The following is a 22,904-nucleotide window of genomic DNA, read 5'->3' as shown; positions in this document are numbered from 1 at the left end:
CTAAAAAGTGGCTTGGTCTTGTCTGGTCACTTGTCCTTTGTCTGAGGCCACTTTTACTGATGGTCTCTGGTCCAGGTGGAGGTTGGGAAGCACATGTTTGTGTAAATCTTCACTTTGGAGCTCAGCTGATGGGCAGGAAGTAAACAGAATCCTCTGTTTCCCACAGTGGGCTTTATGCCTCAACTCACAGCTTTTTCCCCAGGAGCTGAGTGGTCTTTGCATTTATTTCCAGTCCTTTCTTCCATGTGTCCCTTACTTTGCTCAACCCAGGAGGCTGAAGAGTGGCTGCTGGTGGCAAAGATACTGTGGGCTGAGAGCAACCACTGAGGACCACACAGCAAGGGAAAGGAGGAGGGGGCCTTGAGCCAAGTGGACGGGGACCTGCAGAGCAGACCTGCTGTGTGCCCTGCTGGTTCCTGAGAGCATCGTGTTAGCCCTTAGGTGTCAGTAATAGCCACCGTGATGACCTTGAGTTACAAATGAGGGTGATGCTTTTCAATCCATTTTCTTTTCTTTTTCTAAGTATATGTAAGATTTTATTGCAAAATTAAAAGAATTTTTTTAATTGAAGTATGATTGGCTTACAAAGTTTTATTAGTTTCTGGTATACATCATTAGTGATTTAATATTTGATATAGTACATAGTAATTTTAGTTACCAACTGTCACCATAAAAACTTCAGTTCAATTCAGTCACTCAGTTGTGTCCGACTTTTTGCAACCCCATGAACTGCAGCATGTGAGGCCTCCCTGTCTATCACCAACTCCCAGAGTTCACCCAAACTCATGTCCATCAAGTTGGTGATGCTATCCAGCCATCTCATCCTCTGTCATCCCCTTCTCCTCCTGCCCTCAATCTATCCCAGCATCAGTCTTTTCCAGTGAGTCAACTCTTCGCATGAGGTGGCCAAAGTATGGGAGTTTCAGCTTCAGCATCAGTCCTTCCAAAGAACACCTAGGACTGATCTCCTTTAGAATGGACTGGTTGGATCTCCTTGCAGTCCAAGGGACTCTCAAGAGTCTTCTCCAACACCACAGTTCAAAAGCATCAATTATTCGGCACTCAGCTTTCTTCACAGTCCAACTCTCACATCCATACATGACTACTGGAAAAACCATAGCCTTGACTAGATGGACCTTTGTTGACAAAGTAATGTCTCTGCTTTTTAATATGCCTTCTAGGTTGGACATAACCTTCCTTCCAAATAAGCATCTTTTAATTTCATGGCTGCAGTCACCATCTGCAGTGATTTTGGAGCCCCCCAAAAATAAAGTCTGACACTGTTTCCACTGTTTCCCCATCTATTTCCCATGAAGTGATGGGACCGGATGCCATGATCTTAGTCTTCTGAATGTTGAGCTTTAAGCCAACTTTTTCACTCTCCTCTTTAACTTTCATCAAGAGGCTGTTTAGTTGTTCTTCACTTTCTGCCATAAGGGTGATGTCATCTGCATACCTGAGGTTATTGATATTTCTCCCGGAAATCTTGATTCCAGCTTGTGTTTCTTCCAGCCCAGCATTTCTCATGATGTATTCTGCATATAAGTTAAATAAGCAGGATGACAATATACAGCCTTGACGTACTCCTTTTCCAATTTGGAAACAGTCTGTTGTTCCATGTCCAGTTATAACTGTTGCTTCCTGACCTGTGTATGGGTTTCTCAAGAGGCAGGTCAGGTGGTCTGATATTCCCATCTCTTTCAGAATTTTCCAGTTTGTTGTTATTTTTCTTGCATGTCTCTTTTCCCCCATCATCTATTCTCTTTGTCCAATGTCTAAGCCCAATTCTCAATGATATCAACATAATTATTCATTTGTTGTACCTTATAAAGTGACTTTTGAGACCAATCTAATATTTTTTATTTTTTTTTTGGAGTTCATACTGTGTTCATTTGGGTGTATCACGCAGCGAATGTGTTTTTAAATTATTTTGTTTCAAATCACTTTTGATAGTTCTTTTTTGTATGGCTCTGCAAACCAACAGGATGGGTGTATATATTTAGGTATATGTAATTTTACTCTAAAATTTTAGGAATTGCTTTTTAAAAATTTAGTTATTTTATAATCATAATTCTGTATAATGTTTTCATGATTCCAAAATCAAGAAAAGGTTACTTAAAGAAGTCTGATATCATTGTTAGCTCTATTCTAATTCTTCTTCTCCTTTTATAGATAACTTTCCAGGCTAATTTTGACTCATCTTTTTATTAATGTTTCTTAAATATAGTTTTTTTCTGAACATGTTATTTTTCCAACTGTGCAGAATGAAAATTTTCAATTTTAATACTGTAATCTCTGGACTTTTCTGGAAGCATGAAATGTGCAATGGAACTCTGGTAAAAAGTCTTTGTGATCATTGTAATTCCTTGTAATTCCTGCAGATTAGGTCTGCAGCCATTCCAGGCTCAGATGCCATTACAGTGCGAGAGTGGAGGTTAGCAGATACTTACATGCGGTTAGTTTCCGCATCCAGAATCTACAGGGAGAACCTTCTCCACCCTAATCAGTTGAACCTAAACCAGTTTCTGGAGGCTGGGTCTTGGGTGTCAGAGTACACCAGTCCCCTCCCAGGTGATGCTTAGGTGTGGTCAGGATGAAGACCAGTGTGTAAGAGACGAGTGAAGGCTAGTATGTCTGGAATCCTGATGGTTATGATTTCCACAGGTTCACTGCTTTTCCTCCTTGTCTTTGGTTTTTTCTCAACTCTACATTTTGTCACCTTTCACCCAGTTCTAAAGATTCTGTCTATTGGTTTTTTCTTACAAGCCCATTCTTTTCTGCTTATATGTCTCAGTCAAGCGTTTGGTAAAACTTTGATAGTTTGTTTCTATTTTTGTGTTTTTTTTTTCCCCATGAATGAGATATGGGGAAGTTGTGTGAGAAATGTTTCAAGTGCATTAAGGTGGAGAAGGAATTCTACCCACTCAGAAGTTCTAGCATCTAAGCTAACCCTGCAAGAAGTTACCCTAAGAAGCAACAGGTGGGACCCACTGTCAGGTGCTTTCCTGAGGCTGAATACCAAGGACTCTACCACTAAATGTCTGCCTTGAGCTTCCCTAGCAGTTTACTGGTTAAGACTCCATGTCCCCAGTGCAGATGCCAGGGTTTTTTTGTTTTTTGTTTTGGTGTTGTTGTTGTTGTTTTTTTTTAATTTTATTTTATTTTTAAACTTTACAAAATTGTATTAGTTTTGCCAAATATCAAAATGAATTTTAACTTATTTATTTTAATTGGAGACTAATTGCTTTACAATATTGTGGTGGTTTTGCCAAATATCAACATGAATCAGCCATGGGTGTGTACATGTGTTCTCCCATCCAGAATCCCCCTCCTACCCCTCCTACCTTCCTCCCTCCCCCATCACTCTGGCTTGTCCAGAGCACCAGCTTTGAGTGCTCTGCTTCATGAATCAACTTGCACTGGTCATCTGTTTTACATATGGTAATATATATGTTTCAATGCTATGCTCCCATATCATCCTGCCCTCTCCTTCTCCCACATAGTCCAAAAGTCTCTTCTTTACATCTGTATATCTTTTGCTGTCTTGCATATAGGGTTGATGTTACTGTCTTTCTAAATTCCATATATATGCATTAATATACTGTACTGGAATTTCTCTTTCTGACTTACTTCATTCTGTATAATAGGCCCTAGTTTCATCCACCTCATTAGAACTGACACAAACACATTCTTTTTTTTTCTCTCTCTACATTTTTTTATTTTATTTTATTTTTAAACTTTACATAATTGTATTAGTTTTGCCAAATATCAAAATGAATCCACCACAGGTATACATGTGTTCCCCATCCTGAACCCTCCTCCCTCCTCCCTCCCCATACCATCCCTCTGGGTCATCCCAGTGCACTAGCCCCAAGCATCCAGTTGAAATACATTCTTTTTTATAGCTGAGTAATATTCTGTTGTGGATATATACCACAACTTCCTTATCCATTCATCTGCCAATGGACATCTAGGTTGCTTCCATGTCTAGCTATCGTAAACAGTGCTGTAATGAACATTGGGGGTACATGTATCTCTTCCAATTCTGGCTTCCTCAGTGTGTATATACAGCAGTGGTATTGGTGGGTCATATGGCAATTCTATTTCCAGTTTTTTTAAGGAATCTCCACACTGTTCTCCATAGTAGATGCCAAGGTTTTTGATCCCTGGTCAGGGAACTAAGATTCTGCATGCCACATTGTATGCCCCAAATAAAAAGTCTGCCTCAGAGACTCAGACTCTCAGATAATCCTGAATAATGGATGTGGTGGTATTAAATTCAGTTCTTTTAAAGATCCTTTATGATTTCAGATTTGTGAAGAATTCTTGTGAAAGAATAAAACTATACGCTCAATTGGTTTGTGGAAAGAATATACATGTGGTCATAGATTGATGTCGAAGGGAAAGGGTTTAAGGGGGCAGTGTTTGACCCTGTTCCTGCTTATCAAGGGGATGCTACCCAGCGTCCGAGGTCAGGGCCGGCAGCCGAGAGTGCCAGGCTGCGACAGCGCAGGAGCAGCTGAGAGGAGCTACCCCATGCACGAGGCCAGGGGCAGCGGCTGGGAGGAGCAACCCCACGTCCAAGGAGCAGTGGCTGCACGGGCACAGGAGGGCCTAGAGGAGCTATTCCACATTCAAGGTCAGGAGGGGCAGCGGTGAGGAGATACCCCTCGTCCAAGATAAGGAGCAGTGGCTGCACTTTACTGGAGCTGCTGTGAAGAGATACTCCATGTCCAAGGTAAGGAAAACCCAAGTAAGATGGTAGGTGTTGCAAGAGGGCATCAGAGGGCAGACACACTGAAACCATAATCACAGAAAACTAGTCAATCTAATCACACTAAGACCACAGCCTTGCCTAACTCAATGAAACTAAACCATGCCCATGGGGCCACCCAAGACAGGCGGGTCATGGTGGAGAGGTCTGACAGAATGTGGTCCACTGGAGAAGGGAATGGCAAACCACTTCAGTATTCTTGCCTTGAGAACCCCATGAACAGTATGAAAAGGCAAAATGATAGGATACTTAAAGAGGACCTCCCCAGGTCAGTAGGTGCCCAATATACTACTGGAGATCAGTGGAGAAATAATTCCAGAAAGAATAAAGGGTTGGAGCCAAAGCAAAAACCACACCTTGTTGTGTATGTGACTGGTGATAGAAGCAAGGTCCAATGCTGTAAAGAGCAATATTGCATAGAAACCTGGAATGTTAGGTCCATGAATCAAGGCAAATTGGAAGTGGTCAAACAGGAGATGGCAAGAGTGAACATTGACATTCTAGGAATCAGCGAACTCAAATGGACTGGAACGTGTGAATTTAACTCAGATGACCATTATATCTACTACTACGGGCAGGAATCCCTCAGAAGAAATGGAGTAGCCATTATGGTCAACAAAAGAATCTGAAATGCAGTACTTGGATGCAGTCTCAAAAACGACAGAATGATCTCTGTTTGTTTCCAAGGCAAACCATTCAGTATCACAGTAATCCAAGTCTATGCCCCAACCATAATGCTGAAGAAGCTGAAGTTGAACAGTTCTATGAAGACCTACAAGACCTTTTAGAACTAACACCCAAAAAGATGTCCTTTTCATTATAGGGGACTGGAGTGCAAAAGTAGGAAATCAAGAAACACCTGGAGTAACAGGCAAATTTGGCCTTGGAATAAGGAATGAAGCAGGGCAAAGACTAATAGAGTTTTGCCAAGAAAATGCACTGGTCATAGCAAACACCCTCTTCCAAAAACACAAGAGAAGGCTCTACATATGGACATCACCAGATGGTCAACATGGAAATCAGATTGATTATATTCTATGCAGCCAAAGGTGGAGAAGCTCTATAGAGTCACCAAAAATAAGACTGGGAGATGACTGTTGCTCAGATCATGAACTCCTTATTGCCAAATTCAGACTTAAGTTGAAGAAAGTAGGGAAAACCACTAGACCATTCAGGTATGACCTAAATCAAATCCCTTATGATTATACAGTGGAAGTGAGAAATAGATTTAGGGGCCTAGATCTGATAGACAGAGTGCCTGATGAAATATGCACAGAGGTTCCTGACATTGTACAAGAGACAGTGATCAAGACCATCCCCATGGAAAAGTAATGCAAAAAAGCAAAATGGCTGTCTGAGGAGGCCTTACAAATACCTGTGAAAAGAAGAGAAGTGAAAAGCAAAGGAGAAAAAGAAAGATATAAGCATCTGAATGCAGAGTTTCAAAGAATAGCACGAAGAGATAAGAAAGCCTTCCTCAGTGATCAGTGCAAAGAAATAGAGGAAAACAACAGAATGGGAAAGACTAGAGATCTCTTCAAGAAAATTAGAGATACCAAGGGAACATTTCATGCAAAGATAGGCTCGATAAAGGACAGAAATGGTATGGACCTAACAGAAGTAGCAGATATTAAGAAGAGGTGGCAGGAATACACAGAAGAACTGTACAAAAAAGATCTTCATGACCAAGATAAGCACGATGGTATGATCACTGACCTAGAGCCAGACATCCTGGCATGTGAAGTCAAGTGGGACTTAGAAAGCATCACTACAAACAAAGCTAGTGGAAGTGATGGAATTCCAGTGGAGCTATTTCAAATCCTGAAAGATGATGCTGTGAAAGTGCTGCACCAAATATGGAAAACTCAGCAGTGGCCAAAGGACTGGAAAAGGTCAGTTTTCCTTCCAATCCCAAAGAAAGGCAATGCCAAAGAATGCTCAAACTACCACACAATTGCACTCATCTCACACGCTAGTAAAGTAATGCTCAAAATTCTCCAAGCCAGGCTTAAGCAATACATGAACAATGAACTTCCAGAAGTTCAAGCTGGTTTTAGCAAAGGCAGAGGAACGAGATCAAATGGCCAACATCCACTGGATCATCAAAAAAGCAAGAGAGTTCCAGTAAAACATCTATTTCTGCCTTATTTACTATGCCAAAGCCTTTGACTGTGTGGATCACAATAAACTGTGGAGAATTCTGAAAGAGATTACATACCAGACCACCTGGCCTACCTCTTGAGAAACCTATATGCTGGTCAGGAAATAACAGTTAGAACTGGACATGGAACAATAGACTGGTTCCAAATAGGAAAAGGAGTATGTCAAGGCTGTATATGGTCACCCTGCTTATTTACCTTATATGCAGAGTACATCATGAGAAACGCTGTGCTGGAAGAAGCACAAGCTGGAATCAAGATTGCCGGGAGAAATATCAATAACCTCAGATATGCAGATGGCACCACCCTTATGGAAGAAATTGAAGAGGAACTAAAAAGCCTCTTGATGAAAGTGAAAATGGAGAGTGAAAAAGTTGGCTTAAAGCTCAACATTCAGAAAACAAAGATCATGGCATATGGTCCCATCACTTCATGGGAAATAGATGGGGAAACAGTGGAAACAGTGTCAGTCTTTATTTTTTGGGGCTCCAAAATCACCGCAGATGGTGACTGCAGCCATGATATTAAAAGACGCTTACTCCTTGGAAGAAACGTTATGACCAACCTAGATAGCATATTGAAAAGCAGAGACATTACTTTGCCAACAAAGGTCCATCTAGTCAAGGCTATGGTTTTTCCAGTGGTCATGTATGGATGTGAGAGTTAGACTGTGAAGAAAGCAGAGTGCTGAAGAATTGATGCTTTTGAACTGTGGTGTTGGAGAAGAGTCTTGAGAGTCCCTTGGACTGCAAGGAGATCCAACCAGTCCATTCTGAAGGAGATCAGCCCTGGGATTTCTTTGGAAGGAATGATGCTGAAGCTGAAACTCCAGTACTTTGGCCACCTCATGTGAAGAGTTGACTCATTGGAAAAGACTCTGATGCTGGGAGGGATTGGGGGCAGGAGGAGAAGGGGATGACACAGGATAAGAAAGCTGGATGGCATCACTGACTCGATGGACGTGAGTCTGAATGAACTCCGGGAGTTGGTGATGGACAGGGAGGCCTGGCGTGCTTCGATTCATGGGGTCACAAAGAGTCGGACATGACTTAGCAACTGAACTGAACTGAACTGCACTACTTATCAGGAACATTTTAATTTGGTTAGTTTCATGGTTGACAGGATAAGTCATTGGCACCCCACTCCAGTATTCTTGCATGGAAAATCCCATGGACGGAGGAGCCTGGTAGGCTGCAGTCTTTGGGGTCGCTAAGAATCAGACATGACTGAACGACTTCACTTTCACTTTTCACTTTCATGCATTCGAGAAGTAAATGGCAACCCACTCCAGTGTTCTTGCCTGGAGAATCCCAGGGATGGGGGAGCCTGGTGGCCTGCCATCTATGGGGTCGCACAAAGTTGGACAAGATTGAAGCGACTTAGCAGCAGCTGCAGCTTGGTTGATAATGAATATTTTCTCAGTTGTTTTCTCTTTTATTAGTTGAAGGTGAGAATCGGGAATGTGCAGATAAGAGAATTTCTTGGTGGTGTGTGCTCACACCTGTGTACACGTGGTGGGGTTAGGTTCTGGGAATGCTGCCACCAGTGTCTGTGTCCCCAGCCACAGGCGCTCCTTGCCTCTCTGAGAGACTCTCCAAGACAAACAGAGTCTTCTCAAATTGGACCTTTCCTTGGGATTCACACCATTATTTGATTTGGAGATAATACTTGGAACGGAGCATTGAGCATATGTAGGAACTAATCTTCTGGTAGTCGGAAAATCTTTTGCCTGGTTTGCCTCAGCCAGTTTTACCAAATGCCAGAAATGGAAATATTCACAGATTACAAATGCTGCTGATAGCTGTCCTGTTAAATGACTCTTCATCTCTAACCTTTCCTTATGTGTGGAGGAGACGGATTTACTCAGTTTACCTTTGAGGGCTGTAATCACTTCTGCCCTATGTGTTCTGGAAGCTTGCAAGAGTCGTATTTAATATGTGTATTCTTATTCTCTATATGTACTTTGGGGTTTTGTTTTCACAGTTTTGTGTTATTTACTATTTTGCTTTCAATTTTTTTTTTTTGAGAGAAATTACTGGAAAATTGTTCTTTGCTTGCTGTTATTTTTCATATGGAGTATAATATCAATTTTCTGTTTTCAATAGTTGCAACTTATGCCAGAATGGAAATTCCTTGTATGTTATACTTTTAATCACCTTTCTGAATTACCATGACTGCTCCTTGTTAGAGGAAAACTTGTGCATTTGTACTCAGTTACTCAGTTGTGTCTGATTCTTTGTGACCCCAAGGACTGTAGCCCACCAGGCTCCTCTTTCCATGGGATTCTCCAGGCAAGAATACTGGAGTGGGTTGCCATTTCCTCCTCTAGAGGACCTCCCCAACTTAGGGATCAAACCTGCATCTCCTGTGTCTCCTGCATTGAGATGAATTCCTTATCATTGAGCCATTGGAGGAAGTCCCAAAATAGTGCTTAAGAATAACAAATGACTTTCCTCCCAAATTACATCAGATCAAAGTAACAGGTCATGACTGAAAACCTTTATTATCTTTTGAAAATTTCTATTCCCAGGAAAGAAAAATCATTACCAAGAAAAAAAAAAAAAAAGAATTGACAGATGAGTGGAAGGTATGGGCCCTAAACTGGCATTATACCTTAATGAGGCTTTTTGATAAACTGTTTTTTTTTTTAATATTTATTTATTTGTCTGTGCTGGGTCTTAGTTGCCACATGTGGGATCTAGTTCCCCGACCAGGGATCTAACCCTGGTCTGTTGCATTGGGAGTGTGGAATCTTAGCCACCGGACCACCAGGGAAGTCCCACAACTGAATTATTAAATATTGTCTCTCAGCGAAGAAAAAACCAGATATGTTTAGGTTGTAGCGATCTGTCTTTATTTACTTTTTTTTGCTGGATTTGTTGCACTTAACCATATTCTCTTTGGTGAGTGATATTACTCTTATTTCTCCTGTAATTACAAGGATGTTAGGCTCAAATGGAGAGCTGAGTAAAAGGCAACAGTGATTCCCAAAAAGAATCATAAATTTCAGGAAATTTGGGGATGGCAGATATTCCTGCTGGGCTTCTGGTGGTTTGTGACTGCAGCACTGGACTGCCCTTGGCGACACCTGGGCTGGGACTGCCCATGTGTACAGTTTGACATTTTTGCTTATCTGTGTGGCCTCCACATTCCCATCTCAGGAAACTCTATAAACAGTGTGTTTGACAATCTGCTGTATGAGGGACTCTTCCAAGAGGTCTCTGTGCCTCTTGGGATGGATGACAGGACACGGTGGAAATGTATCAGAACTGATCGTTTTGCTGCTGTCTGATCATCTTACTTATACTTCTTCAGCTAAATAGTGTTCTCTTTATTCTCTGTAGTAGATGAAAATGTCCCTGACTTCATGGAAGGAGAGGCAGTTGGTGCAGCCTGTGAACGTGTGTGTGTGTGCATGCGTGTGTGCATGTGTGTAGAACAAGACAAGAATGCTGAGGTTTAATGAGACACCCATATGAGGCATGGGGACATCTTTTGATAAATATCCTGATCAGGCACTAGTTGGCTAAGAAAATGCTTAGTTTTTTTGTTGTTTGGTGTTATGGATTCTCCTTCCCTTCCTCTTGTATGTGGCTTCCTCAGCTTCAGACAGATAGAAGAGAGCTGTCAAAGCAAACCTGTCAGTTGCTTATCCCGTCTGTGTTAGTAAGGTGGGATTGCCAAAAACAAAAAGCCCTGTTCCTGAAAGACTTTCAAACTTTTAACATTTTGTCTTTTATGAAGTCTGTGTAGGAAATGATGTTGAGGGTGGAGATGTTTACTTTAGGTGAGTGGTTTTCATTCACTGAGTGGTTTTCCTTGATGGGAAAGGAAAGGGAAGCTGGGGAAAAGGAGACCTTCAAGGGGTGACTAGAGAGAGGAAGTAAGTTGTGGGGTGAAGTGGCTGTTTGGCAGGGTAGGTAGGTGTTGCTGTTTCTTTGCCTTTTTCTTTGAAAAAGAAACTTGCTTTCCTAAGTCTTATTCGGGGTAGAAGCCTCAGTGCACCTTGTGTCAATTGGTTTAGCCTTGGGGAAGGGAGGATTGGGAACATTTCTTCCAACCCACCTGCAGTGGATGGTGGATGGAGAGCCACGGAAGACATCATTTTTTAGTTTGGCCTCCACCATGTTTAATTTTTTACTCCAAGGAACATTCTGACTTCTATAGGGTAGAGACATAGTGAGGCTGTGCTCTCAGGAGCTGAGAGCCTGCAGAGCTGCCAAGCCTGATTTCTTTATGGCCTTCCAAATGAAGCTGGTTTCCTTTCTCTTGATCTACAGACATGTGGAGTTTGGGATGGAAAGGAGTGGGTGTTTGTGCCAGGGTATCAGTTCACAAAGATTCCTGAAGAAGGTGATGAAAGTGTGTCTCCCATATGTGAACCAGGTTGACTTTCTATTGGGCTGGGTCATTGAGAGGACAGGGGACAGGGGTAGGCTGCCTGCAGGCTAATTCATATGGAAGCAGATTTCTTCTTCTGCCACCTTTTTCTTTATTCATCTTAAGGCTCACTTGTATTGTGCCAAATGACTTCTAAAGCACTGGTTGTGATATTTATACTGAGTATCCACAGTGTATTAGGCATAAAGTACTAAGGCTTTACTATCTTTGAATGTAAAATTTTGCCATAAGGTTAAACTGTTGCCTACTTGTCTTATAGGAGATAGTGGATCTGTATATTTTTCTTTTAAATTAGCCATGAATGTAGCGTTTTGTCAAAATGTATTTTTAACCTGCTAATGCTAAAAGTAAATCTTGTATTAAGAAAAACTGACATGTCTAATTAAGGCTTTTCTTTTCTTTTAGGAAGGCACCAGAGTAGTCCAACCTATATTTTTGGGGAAAATGATTAGTTATTTTGAAAACTACAATCCCACCGATTCTGCCGCTTTGCACGAAGCCTACGGCTACGCGGCGGGGCTGAGTGCCTGCGTGCTCCTGTGGGCCGTTCTGCACCACTTGTACTTCTACCACATGCAGCGCGTGGGGATGAGGCTGAGAGTAGCCGTGTGCCACATGATCTACCGCAAGGTGAGTGTTGCTCGGTACCATGGTGTGTACCTCTCCTGAAGCATCAGAGACATTTAGGGAAGGTTCTCTATAAACTAAAAATTACATAACTGGGATCATTTACACCTTCCTAGAGAAGCTTGCTATTTGCATTAAGCCAAGTTTGTTGTTGTTGAAGTAAACTTTACCAATAAATAATGAAAAGTTTTCTTTTGAGATCACATGAGGGCTGCCCTTGATAACTTTTAGCCATAGGCTGTGGCATAATACCCACTAAATTTGTAGTATTAAATTAATATTAAATTATATTTTTAAAATATTAAATTAATATTTAAAAATAAGTATCAAAAGTATCAAGCCGATTGTTAGTGTCTTCATGCTTATATCCCATAGTGCTGTTTATAGAAAATTTTTTTTGTTGTTCATTAAAACCTTAATTTACATCAGATATTTATTTAAAAGGGAACTAAGGATATTGGATCTATAAAACTATATCTAGAAGCAGATAATGTATTTGAGAAAGGGAATGATTATAATTTTAAAAGACCCATCTAATTATATTCAATATAGTTATGTTAATTAGAGAAAATATAAAGAGAATTCATGCCAAATATAGACTCACTCACTATATTCTATGGATGTGATTGTTGTTAATGATATTAAAGAAAATAGTAGGGTTTTTGAGATAAAACTTGAAATTTTACAGTTTCATTCATTCTAGAGAGAATTTGTTGCTCTTCATTTAAGCTACTTTAATACAATATTTCCTTTTATCTTCAGTATGCATCATAGCACTTTTAATTAGAACTAATTTAATGTGTTCACCGATTTTGTATTGAGGAATGCCAGGAAATTATTTCACAATTTACCCTGGTCTAAACTAGTATAGAAGGAATAAGGATCTCAGGTATCTTTACAAAGGTATTGCCACAGATATATAAGTGTCAAGAACTGAAGGATTCTGTTTAAATTTGACCTTGGATACCTCTTTGCCTCAGACTGTTTGCTTTAAAAAAAAAAAAAAATCCTTATTTGACTGTATTGTAGCCTTGAAATTTTCCAAGAGAGTAGATCTTAAATGTTCTCACCACACATGTAAAATAGGATAACTGTATTAGGTAGTGGATATTTTAAGTGGTTTTACTATAGTAATCATTTCCCAATGTGTACTTATATAAAACATCATGTGGTAACCTTAAGCATACGCAATTTTTATTAATAAATATAGCCCTCATTGAAAGATAAACCCAAACAGCTTAAATTTAAAATATTGCTTCTTTTACCTGGTTGCTACTTATTTAGAGCTTCCATTTCTTCGGAATACTTCTGTCAGCAGAAAGTGAGATGTCGTCTCATCTCTCCTTGATCAGAGTCTTGTACATCCCGGGACTGAGTGAACCTGGAGACCTCACTGTCTTGTTTGGCAGCAGCATCTGAGTTGGTTTCCTTCTGGGTGATGTGGAAATCTGAGCTGTGCCAACACATTCCAGTCAGGGTCTTCATTGCCATTCAACATCATCTTTGTTATTCTGTTGCATCTTTAACCATTTAGGAGGTGGATACTCAAGATTTTCCCACCAATTGGCTAAATGTTTGTCTTTTTAGATCATGCTTAACTCTCATGTGAGTGCTAGTTGCTCAGTTGTATCCGACACTTTGTGACCCCACGGACCATAGCCTGCCAGGCTCCTCTGTCCATGGATTTCTCCAGGCAAGAATACTAGAGTGGGTTGCCATTTCCTTCTCCATAACTCTCATAATAAATATGAAATTTTACCAGAACTGCATTGTGAAAGCTTTAAGTTAGGTGTGAGGTGATGGTTTAGTCAAAGCTCACTCTTTGCTGCATAGGTGAGCCATTGTCCACTTGTTTTTCTTCCTCTCCCCTCTAACACTTTGAAATCTTGCCTTTTGGAAACGTGATCTGACCTGGCACGTTGGCTTATGTGAATGTAACCATCTCCCGAGATGTTCATTTGCTGCCTTAATTATACCCAAAAGATGGTTCCTATATGAAGTCAGAAATTGTGGGGATTACACCATTGACATAATCTGAAATTCCAGAAACATGGGAAAGACAGATTTCCTTGTTCACAGCCTTGCATCTAGAGTCCTGCTGTTGTAGAAACAAGACACTCCTTTTCAGGTTACAGGTGGACTGATTCCTTAGGACCCAAAAACTGGTGCGACAGAGCAGCTCTGAAAGTCCCCTCTGAACATTTGTGGTTCATCTTGGGCCCCACCTCCTGATCCCTGGTCCTGGGAAGAAACCAGGTCGAGTGTTAGAAATGGAGTGGCTGCTAAGCTCGTAGCTGTAGTTTGTCTACACCATGGATTCCAGGCTGGGGCAGGTCTCCAGGGGATCTCTAAGGCTGCACATCTGCCACTCCTAACATGGCCCATTCAGCGTTTTCATGCTCTTTTCAGCTGAATTTTGAATGATCCTATGGGAGGTTCCATAAGTAAAAATGACTTACCATTTATTTATTAATACATTGTCACAAATTTGGTAAAGTTACTTTTGGCTTTTGATCATTGATCTTTTTTTTTTTATTATTGTGGGGAAATATACACTGCATAAAGTGTCCTATTTTCACTCCTTTTCAATGCAGCATTTAGTGACATTAGGTACATTCACATTGTTGGTGGCCATCACCATAATTCATCTCTGAAACTTTTTGTTTTTCCCAAACAGAACCTCTGCACCCATTAAACACTAACTCCCCAACCCCTGTCCCCTTACCCAGCACCGTTCTTCTTCTCTCTGTGAATTTGACTATTGTAGGTGCCTCTGTTAAGTGGAATCATACAGTGTTTGTCATTGTGTGTGTGTGTGGCTTATGTCCTGTAGCATAATATCTGCAAGGTTCATCCGTGTTATAGCAGGTGTCAGAATTTAATTCCTTTTTAAGACAGAATAACATTACATTATAGGTCTATACAACATTCTGTGTATCCTCTCATCTGTCAATGGACAGTTGTTTCCACCTTTTAGCTATTGTGAACATAGATGCTCTGAATATGAGTTAAATTGTCTGTTCAAGTTTGCGTTTTTAGCTTTTCTTGAGTATATCATTAGTACTATAATTTCTGTATTGTATGATAATTTGTTTAATTTTTGAGTAACTTCCGTATTCTCTTCCATTGTGGTTATATCATTTTACATTCTCACTTGATCATTGGTTTTCTCTAACTTGAAGAGTAAACAAAGCATTTTTATAAAGTGTAAAATTGTGTTTGGATCAGTGGCTCCAGTTGGTGGTCTGTTGAAGCAGCTCCTGGTGTGTCTTCAGTTTCCTCAGATCTCTAGGGCATTTTTCTTACTAAATAAAGGGATTATGTAACACGGGTTGTGGTTTTTGTAGGTCAGCAGACTGGTGTTAAGAACACAGTTTCCTCACAGCAAGTGTTTTGAATATTATACTTGCTCATTTCAGAATGAACAATCTAAGCCTGAAGTGTTTAAATATTGTCACCCACAGAATTAATGATTGAGTCCAGATTTGTAGTCCAAGTCTCCAAATTTCCTTCCTTAAATTAGCCTCTCTGCTCTCATCTAATTTGGCTCAAAATTACTTAGTTGTCTCTTAAGTGTAAACCTACACCCTTTACCCTTCAGACAGGTCCAAGTTCAATGAAATAGGGTGGGGATTTTGCTTCTACCTCCTGCTCCTCCCTTTGCCGTCCTTGCTGGAGGGGCTGCTGCCACACTCAGGAGTTAGAGGCTGAACAAGGGTCCCTAGAATCCTGCTGTCAGGGGTCATCCTGCTCCTGCTGACACCACTCAAGACCCCTGGAACACATGCTCCATTGTGTTATGTTCTAAGATGACTTGGTATCACCTTAGGAATCCAGTTTTCTGTCTCCCTGTCTCATTTCAGACACTTCGCCTGAGTAGCTCGGCCATGGGGAAGACCACCACAGGCCAGATAGTCAACCTGCTGTCCAACGATGTGAACAGGTTTGACCAGGTGAGCTGTCCCTGAGGGATCCTCTTCCATTTCCCATCCTTCTCACTGGGTTCAGCTTATTGGATGCGAAGTGCCAGGGTTTGTCGGCCAGGATTCCACTGAGGATGTAAGACAAAGGTTTTATTTATCCAACTTTCATTTCTCTGTGTGCAACTGTGATGTAATTATATGTATTGTTCTGTAAATGAGAGTTTTGTTTTTCTAATAATAAATAGGCAGCAGTGTTCTTGCTCAGGTTTGGTAGTGTCTCTAGGGGTCCTCCTGGAGCGGCCCTTCTTGGCACGTGGTGTGGCTGTTGCTGAACTGTCTTCCTCCTCCTCTGGATGATGAAGGCCTGGTGGGAGGGATTGTTCTTTCCCCTGCACCCTGATCAGTGCCTGCTGCATAGGGAACCTTCGAAGAATAATGCCAAATGTGTGGTCCCCAGCAAGACACAACCTCCTCTCTACCGTCCCCTCCACAGTCTTTTGTCCACTGACCTTATGCATAGATCACATTACCCAGGGCCTTGTAGCTGTTGGTCAGATCTGTGTTGCACTAGATACTTCTCTTTCAAGTATTCATTCATCAAACATGAAGTGAGGCCCCTGCTCACTTTCAGAGATGAGCCAAGCTTAGTTTTTGCCCTATACAAGCCACAGCCTATCAGGGAGCTAAATACACAAGTAATTATTGGAGAAAGTGGTAGGTACCATAATATAGGTTTTCCTGGGATGCCATGGTTCCCCAGAGGAGATGGGGTCTAAATTCTAGGACAGAGAGCATTTGGGGAAGCCCTGAGCTCATCTGTGTTGTGGACAAAATCGACATCTTCCTTCAGTGCTGCTGTTCTGATTCTCCCAGGACATCCCTGAAGCCAGCCCTGTGCTGCCCCTGAATGGCATCGTCTGGGGTGGACACTTGAATTTCTGCTTCAGCATGTTTAAAACCCAGTGAGGTCATTGCTGTTTAGGTTCCTGTCTGTTCCTTCAGAGCAGATTGTTTCTACACTGTGTCCTCACTTGTTGTATTGTATGCAGTCCTAAGAAGGCTTTGTCTCTCTCTTTTAAGGTAACTGTGTTCTTGCACTATCTGTGGGTGGGGCCACTGCAGGTTATCGCAGTGACCGCCCTGCTCTGGATGGAAATAGGAATGTCGTGTCTTGCTGGGATGGCGGTTCTCATTATTCTTCTGCTTTTGCAAAGCTGCTTTGGGATGTCATTTTCATCACTCCGGTAAGAGAAACACTTCTTTTAAAAATGGACACTATGTAATTGGTAACATCCACAGTCTGCTTGATGCTTTTGTTGAAAACAAGACAAATGCCTTTTCTGGTCTCTTCTTTGTGTAGGTTGTAGACCCTTCAGGCTTAGCCAGTGAAGGCTCCAGCCTTAAACTGAAGGCTGATCCTGAAACAGGAACAGTGAAGGCATTCACTGGGTCCTCTTGGCACCATATCTAAATAAGTAGAGTGTTCTTCAGCAGAATTTACCCATGTCCAAGTTATTTAAATCTTTTTAAATAGTAATAATCTTGTAGACCCTTTTCTCACCACATATATTTTTGTTATGCTCCTGTTGGAACCTTTTCAGGTATTCTGTTCATGTTTCCAATAAGTTATAAGCACCCCAAGGCCCAGGCTGATCTTCATTGTGTCTTTATGAAGCCCCACATTCACAGCAGCACATGTGATAGAAAAGTGGCTGGTGGTGAAGAGCCTTCTGCTGCTGAGTTAGACCTGAAGCCAGAGGGTTGGAAGTGGGTGGTTGTCAGGTGATGGAGATGAGCTATTTGAAGCTCATTGAGCCTTGTGTGTCAACGTTGTCTGTGTTCCGTTCTATGCTTGGTGTCTTTCTCTATTTGGAATTCCCTTTCCTGCCATTGATATGGAGAGAGGTTCCCTATCCTCCAAGGCCCTGTTCCAGTGCTACCAGGTCTGTGAAGCTCTTCTTGTTCTCCTTTCCTGCTGGAATTAACAGCACCATCTTTTCTGCTCCCCAGAACTTTATTCCTGTTTTATTACAGCACAACCATGTCTTCCTGGTAGATTTGGGTGCTTTTCTGCCTTCCCTACTTGACTGTGACCTCTTTGAACAGGTGGTTTGTATCTGACTCATTTCAGGTTTTCCTTAACCGATGCTGCACATTCTCCAAGTTACTTCTTGAAATGGGCTGAGTGTTTGACTTCCTAACTGAAACCCTTTTCTCCATTTGTACTTTGAGTAGGACCTGCCTGTGTTCTAAGTGCAAAAGGGCTGTAGAGAATCTTTTGATTCCTAGCCCCGCCTCCGTGCCCACTCCTGCTGCTGCTGCTGAGGGAAGTTGGGCTGTGGTCACTGAGGCTTGTCTCACGTCTGTCCCCTCAGGAGTAGGACCGCAGCTCTCACAGACGACAGGATCAGGACCATGAGTGAAGTCATAACTGGCATCAGAACAGTAAAAATGAATGTTTGGGAACAGTCATTCATAAACCTTATTACCAGATTGAGAAGGTAAGTGTGAGATATATATGTATATATATATACATATATATCTTACTCCATACTTTCATGGTTTATTTCCTAGTCTACTAAATGCTTTCGATGTCTTACCAAATACATTTTTAAGTTCACCTTCACATTAAGGTGAGCTTAAATGCTTACTATTCACTGCATCCTCTACATGTTGCAGGAGGGTTCTGTAGAATAGTGGAGACATCATTTAACCTACTCTTCCATTTACTATCGTCTCAAAGGAAAAAATATATATGCTTCTTACCTGTATAGAAATGAAATTCTAAGTAGTTCTTAATACCTCAAATCCTAATGAGCAATGCTTTTAAGATATTTAGCATTTGAGACAATGACATGCAAACTAAAATTGTAACTTATGTTGATGGAGTACAAACAGGGAGATTATAGAGACTGGGTGTACTTGTATTGAGCCAAACTATATGAATCACTGTTCTTTGTCATTGTCATGCATAGTTGCTTGTTCGTGTCCAACTCTTTGTGACCCCATGTACTGTAGCCCACCAGGCTCCTCTGTCCTTGGAATTTCCCAGGCAGGAATACTAGAGTGAGTTGCCATTTCCTCCTCCAGGGGATCTGCCCGACACAGGGATTGAACTCATGTCTCCTGCATTGCAGGCAGATTCTTTACCACCAGGAAAGCTCATGAATCCCTATTATTAATTTCAAATGGAGCTATGAAAATACTGTTCCTTTTGTTTTGCTTCATGTTTGTAGGATGTTTCTCCATCTTTCATTTAAATATCTGATGAGCATTTCTCTGACTCTACCTTGTCACCTCTAACTTTGCACCTTTGTGGGGGCCCCTCCATCTGCTGGGAATACACTTCCTTCTTCCTTCTATTCTGGCCTCCACCAAGCCTGATTGACTCCAGTTCATCTTCTCAGGGTCCACATGTGTGTATGACTTGCCCTGACTCTACTGCTCAGAGTTGCACACCTCTGCTCTGGGCTCCCTTGGGGGCTGTGCTGACGGTCTCTGTCCATTGTCTCCCAAGTGTTTTGGTTGCTAATTCTCTTCTCCAACACATTCATGAGCCCCTGGAGGGGACAGGTTGTGTCTTTCTGTGAGGAGCCTGGCCCAGGACTTGTGATTATGAATGTTTGTTGAATGAATGTTCAAACCCAGTCTGACTGATGCAGAATGTTTGAAAGTGTGACATTAAGCCTCTTTTCACTTGAAAGATTGAAGTGGTGATGCAGTGTGTGATACTGGTGTTGGGGAACCCCAAGTGTGCACTGTGTAGTGAGGTGAGGGATGGTTTATCTTTATCTGTGTGTCCACTCCCTAGAAAGGGGCCACTCACACGTGGCACTGAATCCATGTCTTGTATATTGATGCTTCTTATAAAACCTATATCCTATTCTCTTTTATAGGAAGGAAATTTCCAAGATTCTGAGAAGTTCCTACCTTAGGGCCATGAATTTGACATCATTTTTTGCTGTGAGCAAAATCATGATTTTTGTTACCTTTATCGCCAATGAGCTCCTTGACAACCTGATCACAGCCAGCCAAGTGTTTGTGGTGGTGACGCTGTTTGAGGCTCTGCGGTTCTCGAGCACCCTCTACTTCCCCATGGCCATCGAGAAGGTGTCAGAGGCCGTCGTCAGCATCCGAAGAATCAAGGTTTAGTGAAAAATAACTTTTTAAAGTTATAGGTGGATTTTACCTAAAATGCCTCTTTTTATGTGGTGTCATTGTGTGCCAGTTAGGTGAGATTTAACTCTTTCAGTGCCAAGTTGGCAGTCTTTCCAAAATGTATGTATTTCCCTCTTTTCTTAGGTAAAGTGTGTTAAAAGTATCATAAGACCCATGCTCCTTTATGGACAGTAGCATAAATAAAGCCTCACAGGCTCCTGATGTTCAGTGATGGCTGCTGCTGCTGCTGCTAAGTCGCTTCAGTGGTGTCCGACTCTGTGCGACCCCATAGACGGCAGCCCACCAGGCTCCCCCGTCTCTGGGATGACTGCTGGACAATTAAAATGTCTGAAAGCAGGAGACACAAACAGATTGCATTTCCTGTGCTACCTGGAATGACTAGGCAGCAACTGTGCACAGTACCAGGGTGAACAGGATTCCTCTCTGGGCCGGGAGGGGAGGAACTTGCTGAGAAGTCCTATTCCCAGGGCAGGAAGAGTGGCCTCAGCTTCACTTAGTTCTCTGTGTTTAAAACTAGATTCTTTGCTCCATAGATGTTTTCCTGCTGATGTCTGATCTCTGCATTTTTGTTCCTGTCCTTATTTTGCTTAGTGTCTAAGCCTGTCTCTAGCTGCCCCCTTCCTTTCAAACCTGTGATTCCCACCATACCTCCTGTCTCTTTTATAAACTCTCTCTGCTGCTGCTGCTAAGTCACTTCAGTCATGTCCAACTCTTGGCAACCCCATGGACGGCAGCCCACCAGGCTCCCCCGTCTCTGGGATTCTCCAGGCAAGAACACTGGAGTGGGTTGCCATTTCCTTCTCCAATGCATGAAAGTGAAAAGTGAAAGTGAAGTCGTGTCCGACTCTTAGCGACCCCATGGACGGCAGCCCACCAGGTTCCTCCGTGCATGGAATTTTCCAGGCAAGAGTATTAGAATGGGGTGCCATTGCCTTCTCTGAAAACTGTCTCTAGTCAGGGGTAAATAATTTTTATCATGAAGACTAGGGCCTTGCACACAGTAGGTGCTCAAGTATTTCTGTTTAAAATGAAGATTAAATGGGCTCTGTGAAAATGAATGATTTATTATGACCTCAAAAGCCCAAGAAGGCTCTATTTTTATTGAAGAGAGGAAGGGGGACCCATAGTCTTGGCACTGAATGACTCCAATAGAATTGCAAAAGATCTCAACTTCAAAGCACTAAAAGTCTTCAATGATTTTTGCATCCAGTCAAATGTGCCTCTGAGGTTATATTGTTCACAAAGCAGCTTTAGGTTTTCCATTACCAGCCACTGGGAAGTCAGTCTTTGTGGCTGCAGTTCTGACTTTTATACTTTACTGCATAACCTGTTCTGGGTCTGCACTTCCTGGCTAATGGCCATTTAATTTCAGCTCTTTCATCAGACTGAGTCCTGGAAAAAAATCCAGCCAGCACTTCTGATGCTTTTAGGAGCTGATCATGTATAGAATGGGGTCTCATTTTAACTCTTGGAAGACTGACATCTGTTCCCCTCAGGACTATTATTTGTGGACAAATGCTCAATAAATTGAATTCACTTAGGGCATAATTTTCCTTTTCTTTCTTTTTTCTTTGAAAGTGAAGGATTTCTATTCTAATATACACACACTCAATATTGGTTACATGCTCAAGTTGAAACTGTATTTGATTCTGTCTAGACTGAATATTGGAGAAGGCGATGGCACCCCACTCCAGTACTCTTGCCTAGAAAATTCCATGGACGGAGGAGCCTGGTAGGCTGCAGTCCATGTGGTCGAGAAGAGTCAGACACTACTGAGCGACTTCACTTTCACTTTTCACTTTCATGCACTGGAGAAGGAAATGGCAACCCACTCCAGTGTTCTTGCCTGGAGAATCCCAGGGACGGGGGAGCCTGGTGGGCTGCCATCTATGGGGTCACACAGAGTCAGACCATGGCTGAAGTGACTTAGCAGCAGCAGCAGACTGAATATATAACATATACATTACTCTCCAGGGCCCTTGGTCTTTTTAATCAATAGAAATTGATAATAGGCCAGACGATAAATTCAGACAAGGCTTTCTGAGGCTTGTGCTACAGCACAAAATATGAAAACAAGAAACTGATGCCCCGTTGATTCTTTGAGATGGGCCGACTGGTTCCTTAAGTGGGGTGAGGGTAGGGGAGGCTTGGTCGTTTGAGCCGCAGGGATGACTTGTGTGGTCTGCCCACCATCTTGTAGGTGCCGTGTGTCAAAATCATATGCAGTTCCCTGCTTTGCTCCCAGCAGCTCAGAAATGGCAGTTGGCTTGTGGTGTTTTTATGTCTTACTGTTTGAAATTGCCTTTGTATGTGTGCAGTTATATTTAGTCCCTTATGGTTTCTTTGTAGTTTGTTGCTCAAAGAAATGTTTGTTCAGGTGCAAACGCTCCCATAAAGGGTCCTGGGTCCCAGCCTGTCTCATCACCTTTTGCTTGTTGCTCTGTCAGCTTAGACTGTGTAAGGCTGTAGCCATGCAGTCAGTGGTTGGATGGTTTGAACAGCCGTGCAGTCTGTTCCTTCTTTTAGCTGATGCCCTCAATGGGCTGACTGTGCAGGGCTCGGTCTTAGTTGGAGTTGGGACAGTAAAAGTGCACAAATGATGTAGTGTCTCCTCTGTACGTGACTTACTATCCTTCTGGGGATTCAGAAGTAGGAAGGGCAGTGCCAGCTGGGTATGTACTGAGCTAATTTCAATATGGCTAGTATTTAAGAAGGGCTGGAAGGATGGGTGGAGTTAGAACTCAGGGTGTCCAGGCAGAGGCCACCAGTGGAGTGTGGACTTAGGTGCTTTGGGTCACTGGGGGGTGTTAAGCTTGTGGACACTCTCAGAGAGGCTGTAAG

The 22,904-nt window shown here is 42.1% G+C and overlaps 1 protein-coding gene across 2 annotated transcripts in view; it reads left to right on the top strand.

Annotated features, from left to right (window-relative positions):
- The window catches only part of LOC113888439 (multidrug resistance-associated protein 4-like), a 159,651-nt gene that overhangs the window by 4,662 nt on the left and 132,085 nt on the right, over positions 1–22,904 (top strand). For both annotated transcript variants that reach the window (XM_027535568.1, XM_027535569.1), the window contains exons 3-7: positions 11,740–11,964; positions 15,825–15,914; positions 16,965–17,128; positions 18,260–18,385; positions 19,781–20,030. In XM_027535568.1, coding sequence (XP_027391369.1) covers positions 11,740–11,964; positions 15,825–15,914; positions 16,965–17,128; positions 18,260–18,385; positions 19,781–20,030 — 855 coding nt within the window. The remainder of the gene's footprint in view (positions 1–11,739; positions 11,965–15,824; positions 15,915–16,964; positions 17,129–18,259; positions 18,386–19,780; positions 20,031–22,904) is intronic.

Source organism: Bos indicus x Bos taurus, unplaced genomic scaffold, assembly GCF_003369695.1.
Source record: "Bos indicus x Bos taurus breed Angus x Brahman F1 hybrid unplaced genomic scaffold, Bos_hybrid_MaternalHap_v2.0 SuperScaffold_100135, whole genome shotgun sequence".
NCBI lineage: Eukaryota > Metazoa > Chordata > Mammalia > Artiodactyla > Bovidae > Bos > Bos indicus x Bos taurus.
Note: the sequence above shows the minus strand (reverse complement) of the source record. Positions and strands in the feature narration are given on the sequence as shown.